Source organism: Bombina bombina, chromosome 1 (assembly GCF_027579735.1).
Source record: "Bombina bombina isolate aBomBom1 chromosome 1, aBomBom1.pri, whole genome shotgun sequence".
In the NCBI taxonomy this organism is placed as follows: Eukaryota; Metazoa; Chordata; class Amphibia; order Anura; family Bombinatoridae; genus Bombina; species Bombina bombina.
Window position 1 is genome coordinate 166773530 of NC_069499.1, and position 17538 is coordinate 166791067.

The 17538-nt window shown below is 37.3% G+C and overlaps 1 protein-coding gene across 1 annotated transcript in view; it reads right to left on the reverse strand.

Annotated features, from left to right (window-relative positions):
• The window catches only part of SMOC1 (SPARC related modular calcium binding 1), a 402783-nt gene that overhangs the window by 119443 nt on the left and 265802 nt on the right, over positions 1-17538 (reverse strand). The window contains exons 6-7 of the mRNA XM_053697708.1: positions 8018-8074; positions 3122-3202 (exon numbers count right to left, since the gene is read on the reverse strand). Of these exons, the coding sequence (XP_053553683.1) occupies positions 3122-3202; positions 8018-8074 (138 nt within the window). The remainder of the gene's footprint in view (positions 1-3121; positions 3203-8017; positions 8075-17538) is intronic.

The following is a 17538-nucleotide window of genomic DNA, read 5'->3' on the forward strand; positions in this document are numbered from 1 at the left end:
CATCATGTCTCTCTCAAGTCATACCCACCTCCAAATTGTTTTGCAATTTGCAAGTGACTCTCACATGGGGATTTTACTGTTGCTGTCTCTTCTTTTTATGTCCAGGTTTCTCTGTTAAGAAACCTTGATGCACCTAAAGCATATTCATTATATCTTCACACAGGGGAAATAATCAGTTCACCCATCAGGTGCTCAGTTCACCTGAACCCACATTTTTCTTTCATGATTCAGACAGACCTTGACATTTTAAGCAACTTTCTAATTTACTGCTATTATCAATTTTTCTTCATTCTCTTGCTAATTATTTTAAAAGCAGGAATGTAAATCTTAGCAGTCAGCCCATTTTAGGTTCAGCACCATGGATAGCACTTGTTATTGGATGCTTTCATTTACCCTCCAATAAGCAAGCATAACCCAAGTTCTCAATCAAAAATGGGCCGGCTCCTATGCATCACATTCCTGCTTTTTAAATAAAAATAGCAAGAGAACAAAGAAAAATGTATAATAGGAGTAAATTAGAAAGTTGCTTAAAATTGCATGCTCTGTCTGAATCATAAAAGAGTTGGGAAACACTGCAACGCAACAATGAATAACACTGGCTCTCTAGTCCACTATAATTGCAGAGTTAGATATTTCTATGCTGCTCTAGGTCACCTAACTTCAGATGCGAGTTCTGACTCTCTTATTCACATGCTGCATTTGTTCTGCTGAACAACTTTATTGAAAAATCACACTCTTGCTCTGTTTGTCCTCTTTAAATTCCTTCCAAGTCACAGTCTTAAATTACAAAACTACATTAAGCATTCTCCTTTGTTAGTTTTTTAAATTTCTATGAGATTTTATAATATACTCATCTTTTTTATATTACATATTATTCTTATTACTTTTATTAGGTAATTTGGGCCAAAAACTATTTATTACTTAAAGTGAATGTCAATTTTGATGCTAAAGTGCCCGGTTTTTAAAAATTTGATTAAAAACAGGGGCACTTTAATTCATCAAAATTATATTTCACTCCTGTTGAGAAAAAACTTACCTTTTAATCTTCACAGCAGTTCCAGCTTCCTCCGGTCATTGCAAGCCATTTCTGACGTCAGAAATGATGGCTAGGTCATCCTCCAATCACGGCTTCCCTCCCCCCCCGGGGGAATCACGCCGTGATTGGAGGAGGCCGGATTCCTCATTTTAGACCCAGGTAGAGGCTTTGTGACGGGCGGATGAAGCTGGAGCTGCTGTGAAGATTAAAAGGTAAGTTTTTTTTTCACAACAGGAGCGAAATGTAAATTTTAATGAATTAAAGTGCCCCTGTTTTTAATCGAATTTTTATCAACTTTCCAATTTACTTTTATCATCAAATTTGCTTTATCTTTTGGTATTCTATGTTGAAAGCTAAACCTAGGTAGGTCACTTATATGCTAATTTATAAGCCCTTGAAAGGTGCATTTGACAGTTTTTCACAGTTAGCCAGCACTAGTTTCTGGGTGCTATATAGATAACATTGTGCTCACCCCCGTGGATTTACTTATGAGAGGGCACAGATTCGCTAAATTGCAAGTCTGTCAAAAGAACTGGAATAGTCTGCAGAGGTTTAGATACAAAGTAATCACAGAGGTAAAAAGTATATTAATATAACTTTGTTGGTTATGCAAAACTGGGGAATGGGTAATAAAGGGATTATTAATCTTTTTAAACAATAACATTTCTGGAGTAGACTGTCCCTTTAAAGGACAGTGAAGTTAAAAATAAACTTCCATGGATTGGATAGAGCATGACAGTTTAAACAATTTACTTCTATTATCAATTTTGCTTAGTTCTCTTTGTATCTTTTGTTAGAGTAAGAGTAAGCTTAGGTGAGCTCAGGAGCGTGCACGTGGGTCTAGCCACCTGGCAGGAGTGTTTGCAACATTGTTTACAGCGATGTAATACATAGACACAAACACTACTGCCATAGACTGCTAAAGACTCCTGCACACTTCTGACTCCTATCAGCCTACCTAGGTTTACTCTTCAATGGATATCAAGAAAAGAAAGCAAAGTTGATAATAGAACTAGACTTGAAAGCTGTTTTAGAGGAACAGTCTAGTTTTTAATGATTCAGGTAGGGCATGCTATTTTAAACTACTCTCCAATTTTGCACACGCCTATACATAAACTGGCTGCACCCGGTCCCTGATGCCACTGCACCTGCTGCGCCAATGATAGCTCCGCCCCTACATTAATGAACGAACTTCTGACCTCAAAATTGTCATGTGGCCATGAGGATAATCCAGGACATGGAAGGACATCTTTAGATTTTGTCCCAGGAGTTTAATTAGTGTGGTTAATCATATTACCATTTGTTAATTTAGGTTTTTGTAATACAAAAATTACATGCTCTGGGGCCGATTTACCAAGAAGTCAATCGGCCCAATGCAGCTGTTTCCAAGGGAGCCTTCAGGCTCAGTCTTAAGACCGCTGCTCCTTAACTGGTGCACCACCTCTGAGGCGGCAAACAGCAATCAGCCAGATCGAATGTGATCGGGTTGATTGACACCCCCTGCTAGCAGCTGATTGGCCGCAAATCTGCAGGGGGCGGCACTGCACAAGCAGTTCACCTGGTCCTCTGAAGCGGCAATCAGCCCGATCGAATACAATCGGGTTGATTGACACCACCTCAAATCTGCAGGGACGGCATTGCACAAGTATTTCACCAGAACTGCTTGTGCAATGCTAAATGCCGACAGCGATGTCGGGCGGACATATGATAAATCGACCCCTCTAAATCAAAGGGGTTAAACAGACAGAAAGGTCAAACTTGAAACATGCATGGGTGCATTTCATTTCTAAATAGAAGCCTGTTTGCAATATAATTCCATTAGCAAAAATACTTCTAGTAAAAGCTATTATTGTTTCAGCAGCATACGCACATATGCTACACATGACTAGAGCGCTGGGGGTGGAGTGTATTACATCAATATACTTTAATTTGGGGCCAATTGGGGTACTTTTTGAAAATTAACCAGATATCTGAACTCTGGTTAATTTTCGGAGCGCTAACTGCTACTTGTAATCGCTAGTTATTTATAATAATAATTGTTAAAACTGCTAAATAATAAAAACTGGATAAACGGTGATCACATACCTGGCTGCCTCATGCTAGAACCATTTAATTTGGCATCTTTGATAACAAGGTGCTTGATCCACAGAGTGGGGGCCGTGATATCTGGAAATAAAAATATATATCATGTAAAATATTTAGTTAGACCATGGTACTTGACCTATTCCTGGTGGCATTGAGTGAACACTGCCAGATTTATTTTGTATTCCTCACAGTTGAAGGGTGAAGTAGTATGACCAGGGGATTATATACAATGAGAGGAATGCCCAGAGAGCTAATATAGAGCTGTGTTCAAAGCCATGAGAATAGGAAAGCCAAATGTTTTCTTTTGTGATTCAGACAGAGCTTTAATTTTTTTAAAAGTTTCCAATTTACTTATTTTATCAATTTTATGGCAGGAAATAGTGCTGTTATCTAGTGTTCTTGCAAATGGATGACATTCTTACAAAACTGCTGCCATATAATGTTTCAGACACATGAACACTGCTGAATTTACATCCCTGCTTTTCAACAAAAGGCACCAAGTGAATGAAGAAAATAGAGCTAAATTAGAAAGTGTTTTTACATCTGAATCATGAAAGAAAAAAAATGTGGTTTCATGTCCCTTTAAACTAATGTTACTTTACTATTTCTGCTGTAGAGCGTATTATTATTATTACTATTATTTTATTACTCAACCTAACTATAACAATATTGTAATATTATACTAGGATAAGATCCTGTCAGTAGGCAGATTATATACATTTGATAAATATTCTGTTTCTGCTATTAAAATATGTATGTGTTTAACTTTAGAGTTAACTTTAAGTCAAGTCATATAAGTTTGTTTCATATGGATTAAATCTAGGACCTCTGTGTTTGTCAAGAACTTTATGGAGAGACCATGAATCCTGACTTCACAGCTCTTGTAGGCCTGGCTATGACTCTATCCTTGATTGTCTTGCCCTAAAGGGATCTAGCATGTGCAGGCACAGTCACTTTATTTCCCTCCTTAGCAGAGCTGGGCTGGGAAATGAAACCGGCCCTGGAAGTTTTTGAAGACCAGTACCCCCCCCCCCCCCCCCACTGCGCGTTACTCTTTAGCTTCCAGGAGCAGAGTGGCCTTGAATATATATGCTATGCTGCGCACAAGGCTCGCTCCATGACCTGGTTGGGAGGCTCCCTCTGCACTTCTGGTCAAAATATGGCCCTACAGTGCTGACGGCCCACCGAGAAATCTCTCAGTGGGCCAATACAGCTCTGCTCCTAAGCTTGAGGAAGTTTACTATGGCTGCGTTCTGGCAGCGCTCGAAGCGAACTGGGACTCGCTTGGAGCATTTTCTTAATACTTGCAAGTGAGACACTGGGCGTTTTATTGAGTGCTCTGCTGACGTAAGTCCCAGCGCTTCCAGCGTGCTGGAAAAGCTAGGACTTTTCAGAGCAAGCTCAGACGCTTGACAACATGGCAGCCTCCACACACGTGTTTTGCTCGTGGAGGCTGCCATGTTTTTATAAGCAGCAGAGGAAGGACAGTAGGACAGATGGTGAGGCGGATATGCCTAACAGCAGCATTTAGTACAGGGCAAAGTGGAGATAGGTTACTGAAACGTAAACCAACTAGCAGGGTGTTGCTGTAGTCAAAGAGTAATATTTATGACACGGCACCATGTGTAAATAATTTCTCATTTAAAATTACTGTGACTAGAAAGAGGTGTGGGCTCTAGAGTAGCAATATTAACATACAAAATGTAATTATTTAATGCAAAATATGACATAGGTTGAACACGGTGTTATGCCGAGAATGGTTTCCCGAGTGTTTCTGGTTTCCCCTGCCTCTCGGCAAACATCGGAACTCCGACCCCCCTCCATTCAGCTGCTCTCAGCTCAGCCCCTGTAGCTTAACCTGCCCCATTCATTTGCTTATCCTGCCCCATTTATTTACATTAAATAACTTATGCTGCACAAACATTTTACAGGTGGCGGAGTTCCGATTTTTGCAGAGAGACAGGGGAAACTAGAAACACAGAGGAAACCATTCTCAGCATACCACCGGCAATTATGAGTGGGGAATAGTGAGTGCACTGGACACAGACTGCAATATATATATATATATATATATATATATATATATATATATATATATATATATATATATAATATATATATATATATGTTGTAAACAAGCTACACACATGCTCAACCCTCTGCAGCCCATTGGCTATTTATTAGCCCTATTTAGTAATAAATAGGGCTAATAAATAGCCAATGGGCTGCAGAGGGTTAAGCATGTGTGTAGCTTGTTTACAACATATATATATATATATATATATATATATATATATATATATATAGTTATTTATACTACAAGGGAGCTTACAATAAAAGTTTGAATGCGCAAAGTTCATTATTGTGCAGCAGATCCCTTTGCGCATGCGAACATTTTTTCTAAGCTCCCTTGGTTGTGACGTCACCTAGTGCCACGTCATCGCTGGAGTAGAAGTGCCTCCACTAGCTCCTGAGCGCTGCCCGAACGCGGCCTATGACATTTCACAAGACGAAGGTGAAATCCCACAACATTGAAGTAAAGCAACGTGTGAACTTTTTTTTTGCATCAGCAGCACTTGCTCTGGAGAGCTGAAGACATTTTGAGGTAAAATATATTCTTTTTTACATAGAGATGTACTGATATACTGCATGGCTTTCAAATGATTAAGCATTTGGGTAACATGACCCTTTAATTTATATAATCATACTAACAAACTGATTTTCAAAAGCTAACTGGTAAAAAAAATAAAATGAAGAGTGTGAAATGTAAAAACGAGGCACTAAAAATAAATTGTGGAGTTACAATATTATTTAATGATGCCTTCTGCATTATGCATTGTGAGTGTACGTACATGACCCTCTCATGTGGAAGAGGTGATTTCCTGAGTCAATCATTTAACCTGCCAATGTATCGCCTGCAGGAAATTGCTGACCCGTAGGTCACTGTCACTTTTGGAAACCATCAAGTGGTTAATAGGAATGAAACAAGAAACAGGTGTTGATCCGAAATAGGAGATATTAAAAGGAGAATCTACTATCCAGCTGCTTGGTCAACAGCACTTGTAACTTCTGTACTTTTATTCACTTGTGTAACTTGAGTTTTTCAGGTACAAAGTTAAAAATGTATACATAAAAATGTATATATAAAAATGTATCTTTTCCTTGAATATAGGAAATTGACAAATGCTATACTTTCAAATGGTGTTAGACAGTACTCCGCTTGGGGTAATTAAAGGGACATGAAACCCAAAATTTTTCTTTCATGATTTAGATGGAACATACTATTTTAAAAACTTTCCAAATTACTTATATTATCTAATTTGCTTAATTCTCTTGGAATCCTATATTGAAAAGCATAAATAGGAAGGCTCAGGAGCTGGGAGCTAGCTGCTGATTGGTGGCTGCACATATATATATATGCCTCTTGTGATTGGCTTACTAATGCATTATGCTAGCTTCCAGTAGTTTGTTGCTGCTTCTTCAACAAAAGGATTCCAAGAGAATGAATCAAAATTGATAGTAGAAATAAATTGGAAAGTTGTTTAAAATTGCATGTTTTATCTGAATCATGAAAGAAACATTTTGGGTTTCATCTCCCTTTAATGCTCTATAAACTTGTTTGTTCATAGCTAGCAACAACAACAAAAAATATTATATGAATATGGGCGTATGCTCCTCAAAAGTGTCTTTAAACTAAAGATTTCAGATAAAATAAAACTGCAATGTTCCCGTGGGGTGATCAGAAGAATACCAAATGCTTTCACACTCAACTCTCATCCCCTTAAAATATTTTAGATTAAAGGGACATGAAACACAATTTTTTTCTTTTATGATTTAGAAAGAGCATGCAATTTTAAACAGCTTTCTAATTTACTTCTATTATCTTATTTGCTTTATTCTCTTGATATAATGTGCTGAAAAGCATATCTAAATATGCTCAGTAGCTGCTGATTGGTTGCTGTAGACAGCTGGCCAGATGCGCTCTGAGGAAAAACCAGACCCGCTCAGTAGACAAAGGGCGGGTCTGAAAAACCCTCTTTTTTTAATAAAAAATGCCCGGCAATATTAGGTTACATAAAGCTAGCACTAAAATAATGTTATATATTTCTGCACTATGTACAGAATTATATAACATTATTTTCTAGGTTTACTGGCACTTTAAGGGGCACAATAGTGAAAACTGAAATGTGTGTAAGTGCAATTCGAATTTGAATAGAAGCAGTTTAGCAATATATTAGGAGAATAAAATGCTTCTAGTAAAAGCACATTTACTGCGTATCCCCTATGCACCTGCACAAGGCCAACCTTAGCATTTGCAGGGCCCTCAGCAAGATACATTTGTGGGGGCCCTCAGCCCAGTGCCCTTATTCCCCTACCCTGTATGCCCTGCCCCTTTTATGGCCCATCCCAGTGCCAACATTCAGTGATACTTATATAAAGAATACTACAAAATATTAGACCTCCTGATACCATAAATACTTCTCATAAATGAAATTCAACATATACACTGAACCATCTCATAACCTCACTGCTGGCATTGCGGGCCCCCCAAAGAGCTGGGTCCTGGGCGGCTTCTCCTCTCGCCCTGCCCAAAGGGCATGATATACCTTGTCAGTAATGACTCAATTTGCTTTGAACAAGCCACGGCTAACTCTCTGAGCAGGTGCAGTGTCTGAATGCAGATGCACAGGGAACATGAAGCATATGTCAGTATGCTTTTGAAACAGTAATATCTCTTATGAGAAGTATTATTGTTAATGCAAATATATTGCAAAAATGCTTCTGTCAAAAGCAGAAATACAGATTGACTATTATATCCTTAATTTAAATTTAGGAAATCTTGCATGTTCGTTGACATTACAATTAAAACATGTAACACAAAACTTAAATGCTTACCGTCACCTTCAAAAACAGGCCTGGTCTCCATGGTGGGCGTTGGCTTTGATCCATCATCTGAATTGAGAGTGAGAAAGAAGCGAAAAGAAACTACGATTATTGAGGTAAATGCTATCTACTCTGCAGAACTGTTGAATTTTTGGATTTGTACGTGGCTTGCCACGATAACACACAGACACAAGGACACATACAACAAGAAAGGTAAAATTAAAAAAAATATAGATATTATTATGCATATTATGTAGCTTCCTACGAGAAATTTTAGTCATTATATTTTTGCTTTTAAATGACATTAATAATTATACACATGTGTCTCTATTTTGTTTTAATTATTTTCTAATTCAGTTTAAGGGAATTTACTATATTTTAATGACTGAGGCCTTATTCCAAGTCATTCAGTGTGTGTGAAATCCTCAAGATCAGCTTGTGTGTTTTTCGCTTTGCTTTTACATAGTATTCCAATCCACTAGACTGATTAGCTTTAGTCAGGCGAGTTGTTATGTCTGTGTTAAATCCAGAGCATTTGGATTTCTTAGAAATAAATAACTATTATTACATTTATAAAATATTAACCAATTGCAATCATGAAAGAACATTCTTTTTATCATATTTTATTTGTGGTCGTGTTTTATACTATAAAAATGTTATTTGAGCACTGTATTTTTAATCCAGGACAGAACTATGTTTATTAAAATAAAAAAACCTTAGAATGCCTGTAAACAAATATTTAAAAAAAGAAATATTTTCAAAAAGCCAAAATAGGAAACATGCCAAAATAGTTTTCAAGAGGGTAAGGCTATTGAATTAGATAAATCTAAAAATCACGTGAAAACCAGTTTGAATACGTTTTCTTATGGATTGGAATACTGCTCAAAGAAAAATGTGTTTTCTGATTGATGAATGTCCAACCACACAAATTTTAAAAGCTCTTCTAACAGAGTGGAATTATGGCCTGTTAGAGTCAGGGTTGTCATGGAAACATTACCAACTGTAACGTATATATAATACTAGTGGCTACTTTTGCATGTTGCCAAATGGCCCCACTATTCATTATACCAGTGTATCAAGCACTTTGGCTCTGTTGTATTATGCTATTATAGTTGAGGCCTTTGTGTTTTGTTTAAAAGTCAAATTTAAATATATATCTATACATTTGTAGTCTACTGATTCTGCCCCCCCCCCCACTTTACAAACATTATTCAAACGTAATAATTTATTTTATGATGTAACATAAACCTCATACCTTACAGGCAAGGAGTCACTGGGAAGCTGAAAGGTAAGCATCTATTTTTATGTGTGTTTAAAATCACAGTTATCACAACATAAATCAACAAACAACCAATGATATAATCATATCCTTCCTGTATGCTATTCTGCAATTTGTACAGAATATTTTAACGATATTCTACTTTATCTTGTTCATAATTCATTGGCCAGCAGAGTATGACCATTTCTGCAAACTTTTATGAAAACAAACACCACAAATTGGACCTTTGAACTTCCAGAATAAACTTTCCAAGTGAAAAAATGCTTTTAAACTTAAAGGGACAGTCTACATCAGAATTGTTATTGTTTTAAAAGATAGATAATCGCTTTGTTATCCATTTCCCAGTTTATAAAGTATATTAATATAACAATGTTGGTTGTGCAAAGCTGGGGAATGGATAGTAAAGGCATTATCTATCTTCTTAAACAATAACAGTTTTGGTGTAGACTGTCCCTTTAAAGAGACAGTCTAATGCTCTTTATCATTATTGCATGCAGCTTTTGCTTTGCTGATCCCAACTCACTGTGAGCCTAAAAACTCGCTAGCATGGAGAGAAGTGAAGCAAAATCTTGGGGTTCTTTTCATGATATTGTACTGTAGGTGTATTTCCTTCACACCAGAACATTGCACAGCGAGACAAACAGCTCTCAAGGTAAAATGTGTCTTTATAAGGGAGCTCACAGTACTGACAATACTTTTTAGATAATGTCACCAGAGCGGAGAGCTTTAGCTCATCAGGCCCTATGTGTTTAACCCCTGCAAAGGTAAAGATGTACCTCTCTTGGGCAAGGCACAGCCTATCAGTCAATATAAAGTGACAGTTTTAAACCCAGCAGCTAAAAAGTAGTACTTTACTTATGTGTTTAACCTCCATAAAAGGGTAAGTAATGGTTCATATAAGCATTAACTTTCCTACTGAAAAAACACTGCTTTTAAACTTAAATGGACAGTCTACTTGAAAATTAGATAGATGACCCCTTAATTACCCATTCCCCAGTTTTGCATAACCAACACTGCTATATTTACATACTTTTTACCTCTGTGATTACCTTGTATCTAAGCCCTTGCAGACTGCCCCTTATCTCAGTGCTTTTTACAATCTTGCATTTCAACCAATCAGTGCTGGCTCTCATATAATCATTATCATTCTCCATGGGAGTGAGCACAATGTTATATATGGCACACATGATCTAGCAATGTCTGGCTGCATTGCAAGATAAAAAGCTAATAAAAAGCACTGTGATAAGAGGTGACCTACAGGAGCTTAGAAACAGGCAAAGTTAGAGCTTATAAAGTATATTAATATAACAGTGTTGCTAAACTGGGAGCTTCTAAGTAAGTTTTTAAAAGGTTTTATACTGGATTTTTAGATCAGTATCTGTGGATATTCTTCTTTATAGAAGTGTCGATTACATGCAGTTATATAAAAATTGCTGTATGCTGTCCCAGTTTTTTGATTATCTGATATCTGCTTCCGTACTGATGTTAGAGATTCACCTTACTGTTGTCTAGTTCACTTCTCAGAAAACCTGTTTTTCCATTGTAAAATGAGCTCTGCTCCCCACCGAATTACAAAATATAATACAATACACCAAAACTGATCTTCCTGTGATGCTAAAGGGTGTCTATTACATTGTTAACTACCCAGGAAAGAAAAATGGTTAAAATGAATAAGATGATCCAGTTGGCACGAGTTCTGTCTGGCCAGTTAACTGGGGCATATGTAATATTATTTACGTGTTTGTCTACATGTAATAAACTCATTGTTTTGTGTTCTTGATTCACTGGGTTAACACTAAGGAATAACACATTAGCAACATCACTGTGTAGGCAAATCCCCTTCAGTTGTGTATTTTATAATTAAAGGGACAAAAATATATTTTTTAAATTGCATACCTAGGTGGGTTTAGAGCAGCAATGCGCTACTGGGAGCTAACTGCTGATTGATAGCTGCTGCACATGTATGCCTCCTGTCATTGGCTCGTCAGATGTGATCAGCTAGCTCACAGTAGTGCATTGCTGTTCCTTCAACAAAGCATACAAACTGAATAAAGCAAAATGAAAGAAAGAAAACATGTTTTATGTCCCTTTTAAAAGACATTCGGCTAGATTACGAGTGGTGCGTTAGGTTTAAAAGCAGCGTTAAGAGGTCCTTACACTACTTTTTAACACCCGCTGGTATTACGAGAGTCTTGAAGGTACAGGCTTACCGCTCACTTTTTTGGCCAGACTTGGAAATACCGCAAATCTACTTACGTAAATTGCGTATCCTCTTTTTTCAATGGGACTTGCATAGCGCCGGTATTACGAGTATGCCAAAAAGTGAGCGGTAGACCCTCTCCTGTCAAGACTGGTACCGCATTTTAAAGTCAGCAGTTAAGAGTTTTACACTACAACGCCGTAGCATAAAACTCTTAACTAAAGTGCTAAAAAGTACACTAACACCCATAAACTACCTATTAACCCCTAAACCGAGGCCCTCCCGCATCGCAAACACTAAAATAAAATTTTTAACCCCTAATCTGCTGAACCGGACATCGCCGCCACTATAATAAACATATTAACCCCTAAACCGCCGCACTCCAGCCTTGCAAATATTAGTTAAATATTATTAACCTCTAATCTGCTGGCCCTAACATTGCTGACACCTACCTACATTTATTAACCCCTAATCTGCCGCCCCCAACGTCGCTGCCACTATACTACAGTTATTAACCCCTAAATCTAAGTCTAACCCTAACACCCCCTAACTTAAATATAATTAAAATAAATCTAAATAAATATTCCTATCATTAACTAAATAATTCCTATTTAAAACTAAATACTTACCTATAAAATAAACCCTAAGCTAGCTACAATATAACTAATAGTTACATTATATCTATGTTAGGTTTTATTTTTATTTTACAGGCATGTTTGTATTTATTTCAACTAGGTAGAATAGTTATTAAATAGTTATTAACTATTTAATAACTACCTAGCTAAAATAAATACAAAGTTACCTGTAAAATAAAACCTAACCTAAGTTACAATTACACCTAACACTACACTATAATTAAATGAATTCCCTAAATTAAATACAACTAAATAAAATTATCTAAAGTACAAAAAAAACACTAAATTACAGAAAATAATAAACAAATTACAAGATTTTTAAACTAATTACACCTAATCTAATCTCCCTAACAAAATAAAAAAGCCCCCCCCCCCCAAAATAAAAAAAGCCCTACCCTACACTAAATTACAAATAGCCCTTAAAAGGGCCTTTTGGAGGGCATTGCCCCAAAGTAATCAGCTCTTTTACCTGTAAAAAAAATTACAAATCCCCCCCAACATTAAAACCCACCACCCACACAACCAACCCTACTCTAAAACCCACCAAATACCCCCTTAAAAAAACCTAACACTAACCCCTTGAAGATCACCTTAGAAGTCTTCATCCAACCGGGCTGAAGTTCTCAATGAAGCCGGGAGAAGTCTTCATCCAAGCCGGGCAAAGTGGTCCTCCAGACGGGCAGAAGTCTTCATCCAGACGGCATCTTCTATCTTCATCCATCCGGCACGGAGCGGGTCCATCTTCAAGACATCCGACGTGGAGCATCCTCTTCATCCGACGGCTAAGACTGAATGAAGGTTCCTTTAAATGACGTCATCCAAGATGGCGTCCCTTCAATTCCGATTGGCTGATAGAATACTATCAGCCAATCGGAATTAAGGTAGAAAAAATCCTATTGGCAATAGGATTGAGCTCACATTCTATTGGCTGATTGGAACAGCCAATAGAATGCCAGTTCAATCCTATTGGCTGATTGCATCAGTCAATAGGATTTTTTCTACCTTAATTCCGATTGGCTGATAGAATTCTATCAGCCAATCGGAATCTAAGGGACGCCATCTTGGATTACGTCATTTAAAGGAACCTTCATTCAGTGTTAGTCGTCGGATGCTCCGGGTCTGATGTCTTGAAGATGGACCCGCTCCGCGCCGGATGGCTGAAGATAGAAGATGCGGTCTGGATGAAGACTTCTGCCAGTCTGGAGGACCACTTCGCCCGGCTTGGATGAAGACTTCTCCCGGTTTCGTTGAGGACTTCGGCCCGGTTGGATGAAGACTTCTCCCGGTAAGGTGATCTTCAAGGCATTAGTGTTAGGTTTTTTCAAGGGGGTATTGGGTGGGTTTTAGAGTAGGGTTGGTTGTGTGGGTGGTGGGTTTTAATGTTGGGGGGGGATTTGTAATTTTTTTTTACAGGTAAAAGAGCTGATTACTTTGGGGCAATGCCCCGCAAAAGGCCCTTTTAAGGGCTCTTTGTAACTTAGTGTAGGGTAGGGCTTTTTTATTTTGGGGGGCTTTTCTATTTTGTTAGGGGGATTAGATTAGGTGTAATTATTTTAAAAATCTTATAATTTGTTTATTATTTTCTGTAATTTAGTGGGAGGGTTTTGTACTTTAGATAATTTTATTTAATTGTATTTAATTTAGGGAATTAATTTAATTATAGTGTAGTGTTAGGTGTAATTGTAACTTAGGTTAGGTTTTATTTTACAGGTAACTTTGTATTTATTTTAGTTAGGTAGTTATTAAATAGTTAATAACTATTTAGTAACTATTCTACCTAGTTAAAATAAATACAAATTTGCCTGTAAAATAAAAATAAATCTATTTAAAACTATTAATTATATTGTAGCTAGCTTAGGGTTTATTTTATAGGTAAGTATTTAGTTTTAAATAGGAATAATTTAGTTAATGATAGGAATTTTTATTTAGATTTCTTTTAATTATATTTAAGTTAGGGGGTGCTAGGGTTAAGGTTAGACTTAGGTTTAGGGGTTAATACATTTAGTATAGTGGCGGCAACGTTGGGGGCGGCAGATTAGGGGGTTAATAAATGTAGGTAGGTGGCGGCGATGTTAGGGCCGGCAGATTAGGGGATAATAATATTTAACTAATGTTTGCAAGGCGGGAGTGCGGCAGTTTAGGGGTTAATATATTTATTATAGTGGCGGCGACGTTGGGGGCGGCAGATTAGGGGTTAATAAGTGTAGGTAGTTGGCGGCGACATTGAGGGCAGCAGAGTAGGGGTTAATAAATATAATGTAGGGTTCGGCGATGTTAGGGGTAGCAGATTAAGGGTTCATAAGTATAATGTCGGGGGCGGCAGATTAGGGGTGTTTAGACTCGGGGTTCATGTTAGGGTGTTAGGTGTAGACATAAAATGTATTTCCCCATAGGAATCAATGGGACAGAGTTAAGGAGCTTTAAGCTGCTTTTTTGCAGATGTTAGACTTTTTTTCAGCCGGCTCTCCCGTTGATTCCTATGGGGAAATCGTGCACAAGCATGTTACACCAGCTCACCGCTAACGTAAGCAGCGCTGGTATTAGAGTGCGGTAATGAGCAAAATTTTGCTCAACGTTCACTTTTTTTCTGGTTTGTAAAAACCTGTAATACCAGCGCTGTCTGTAAGTGAGCGGTGAGCATAAACTGCTCGTTAGCACCGCACAGCCTCTAACGCAAAACTCGTAATCTAGGTGATTGTAATTCAGTTTCTATTTCAACTTCTAAATGATCGACTTGTTAAAGTGATAATTTCTCTAGCAAGCTGAATTAAATGAGCAGTAAACTTAATAATCACATAATGCTGTATTTTATTTCTATTGGTTATGTATGTTAGGAACAATTATTTGGAACTGTGAATCTGTGAATGAAGCCAATGAGATTCCCCTACTGACCTTAAAGCCACATTTTATTAAAGCCAATTGTCAGTATGAAAAACTTAAAAATATTTTTGGAGAAGGACATACAGGAAGCTACACAAACCCAGAAGCAGTGAGTGAGTTCTACGGTGAAGGCAGAAATGCAGCAGTAGGTGAGAAAAGAGGCAAAGTGAGCTAAAGATAGGTGCAACAATATTAAACATGCAATTAAGAAATAATCAGAAAAAACACAAAGAAATATGCTTAAGAGAGGCAGCAGAGAGAAGTAATAAGTCCTCACCTAATGTTCTATACAAGTCCTCACCTGATGCTCTATAAAAGTCCTTACCTGATGCTCCATACAAGTCCTCACCTGATGTTCTATACAAGTCCTCACCTGATGGCTGCTCTATACAAGTCCTCACCTGATGTTCTATACAAGTCCTCACCTGATGCTTTATACAAGTCCTTACCTGATGCTCTATACAAGTCCTCACCTGATGTTCTATACAAGTCCTCACCTGATGCTCTATACAAGTCCTCACCTGATGTTCTATACAAGTCCTCACCTGATGCTCTATACAGGTCCTCACCTGATGCTCTATACAAGTCCTCACCTGATGTTCTATACAAGTCCTCACTTGATACTCTATACAAGTCCTCACCTGATGCTCTATACAGGTCCACACCTGATGCTCTATACAAGTCTTCACCTGATGCTCTTTACAAGTCCTCGTCTGATGCTCCTATACAAGTCCTCACCTGATGCTCTATAGAGGTCCTTACCTGATGCTCTATACAAGTCCTCACCTGATGCTCTACACAGGTCCTCGCCTGTTGTTCTATACAGGTCCTCACCTGATGCTCTATACAGGTCCTCATCTGATGCTCTATTCAAGTCCACACCTGATGCTCTATTCAAGTCCTCACATGATGCTCTATACAGGTCCTCACCTGATGCTCTATACAGATACTCACCTTATGCTCTATACAAGTCCTCACCTCATGCTCTATACAAGTCCTCACCTCATGCTCTATACAAGTCCTCGCCTCATGCTCTATACAAGACCTTACCTGATTCTCTATACAGGTCCTCACCTGATGCTCTATACAAGTCCTCACCTGTTGCTCTATACAAGTCCTCACCTGATGCTCTATACAAGTCCTCACCTGATGCTCTATACAAGTCCTCACCTGATGCTCTATAAAGCTACTGATCAGTGAGATGTTGGGCTTGGGATTGCTTTACAGGTCTGATTTAAGGTTGTTACATCAGTTACAAATGTCAAAGTGTCATCATCACAAGCAGAATATTTACAATCAAGAAAAATAAACACAAAAAGGCCAATAATAACATAATGTTAAGTGTCATTTCAAATAAACCTGTATTATAATACTATATGTCTTGTTCTCTCATGCTCTGGCTATCACTTTGCTTTCACTGTCATTCTTTCTTTCATAGCTCTGTCACACCCTTTCTTTTATTTTGGCTGAGTGCTAGATTACGACTGGAGTGCTAAGTTTAGCGTGCAAGCAATAAGGGGTATGTTATGGCTTTTTGCACACGTGGGAAATAGCGCATGTATTACGAGATGAAAGTAGACGCATTTGCTTGAGCGCAATCAAATTGAACGAGCTTCGGGTTAGCATGATTTTAGAGTTCTGGTTACCAGTTACGTGACACAAAAAAGTGGCACAAAAATCATCAAATCAAAAATATATTTAAAAGTACAGTTACACTCATAATAACACTGTCTCATTAAAATAATTAAAAAAAAATGCATTAAAAAGTTAAAAGATCTCAAAGATATGAAGTCTCACGTGGTAGAAAAAAAAAAGCCTGCAAAGGGCTTTAACATAGAGATACATGCATACACGTCTGAATAGGTACTGTATATATATATGTATATTAATGTGTTTTACTGTATATTTACTGTACATAGTTAACATTCCAATGTTCTTCACGTACTTGATAATGTACATTTTATTGTAAATACATATTTATATATATACCTATTTCTATTCCTATACCTATTCTATGGGCAAAATTTATCAAAGTGAGAATAAGACAATTCTCAAAAAAAAACCTCACACATTATATCACCATATTTATGAAAGGTTATGCGCCAATAAAGTCGCAACTTTTCATATGTGCGAACAAATTGACTCATGACCATTTGCAAGTCTTAAATATATGCAAATAAGTTGTCTGGAAATGTCTAATTCTTGTATTAATCTTTATTGGCATTTTAAAATGCCCGTAAATATTCGCAGTTCTCATATATTTCTGAAAAGTGGTGCATGCAATATTCACTGTTTTTAATCTCGCCAATTTGTAGTTTGTGAGTAGTGAAAAATAAAGAGCGATATTGTTCTTTATCTGGAGGGAAAATGGAAATATGTATTTTTCTTGCTGTATCTAGGGTTAGAAATTGCCCACAACAAGGCACAGAACCTAAATAATAATAATAAATAAATAAATAACAAAAAGGTATACACAAAGTAATAAAAAAGTAAAATAATTTAAGTGCAATTTAAATAAGTGTAATAAAAAGAACAAAGA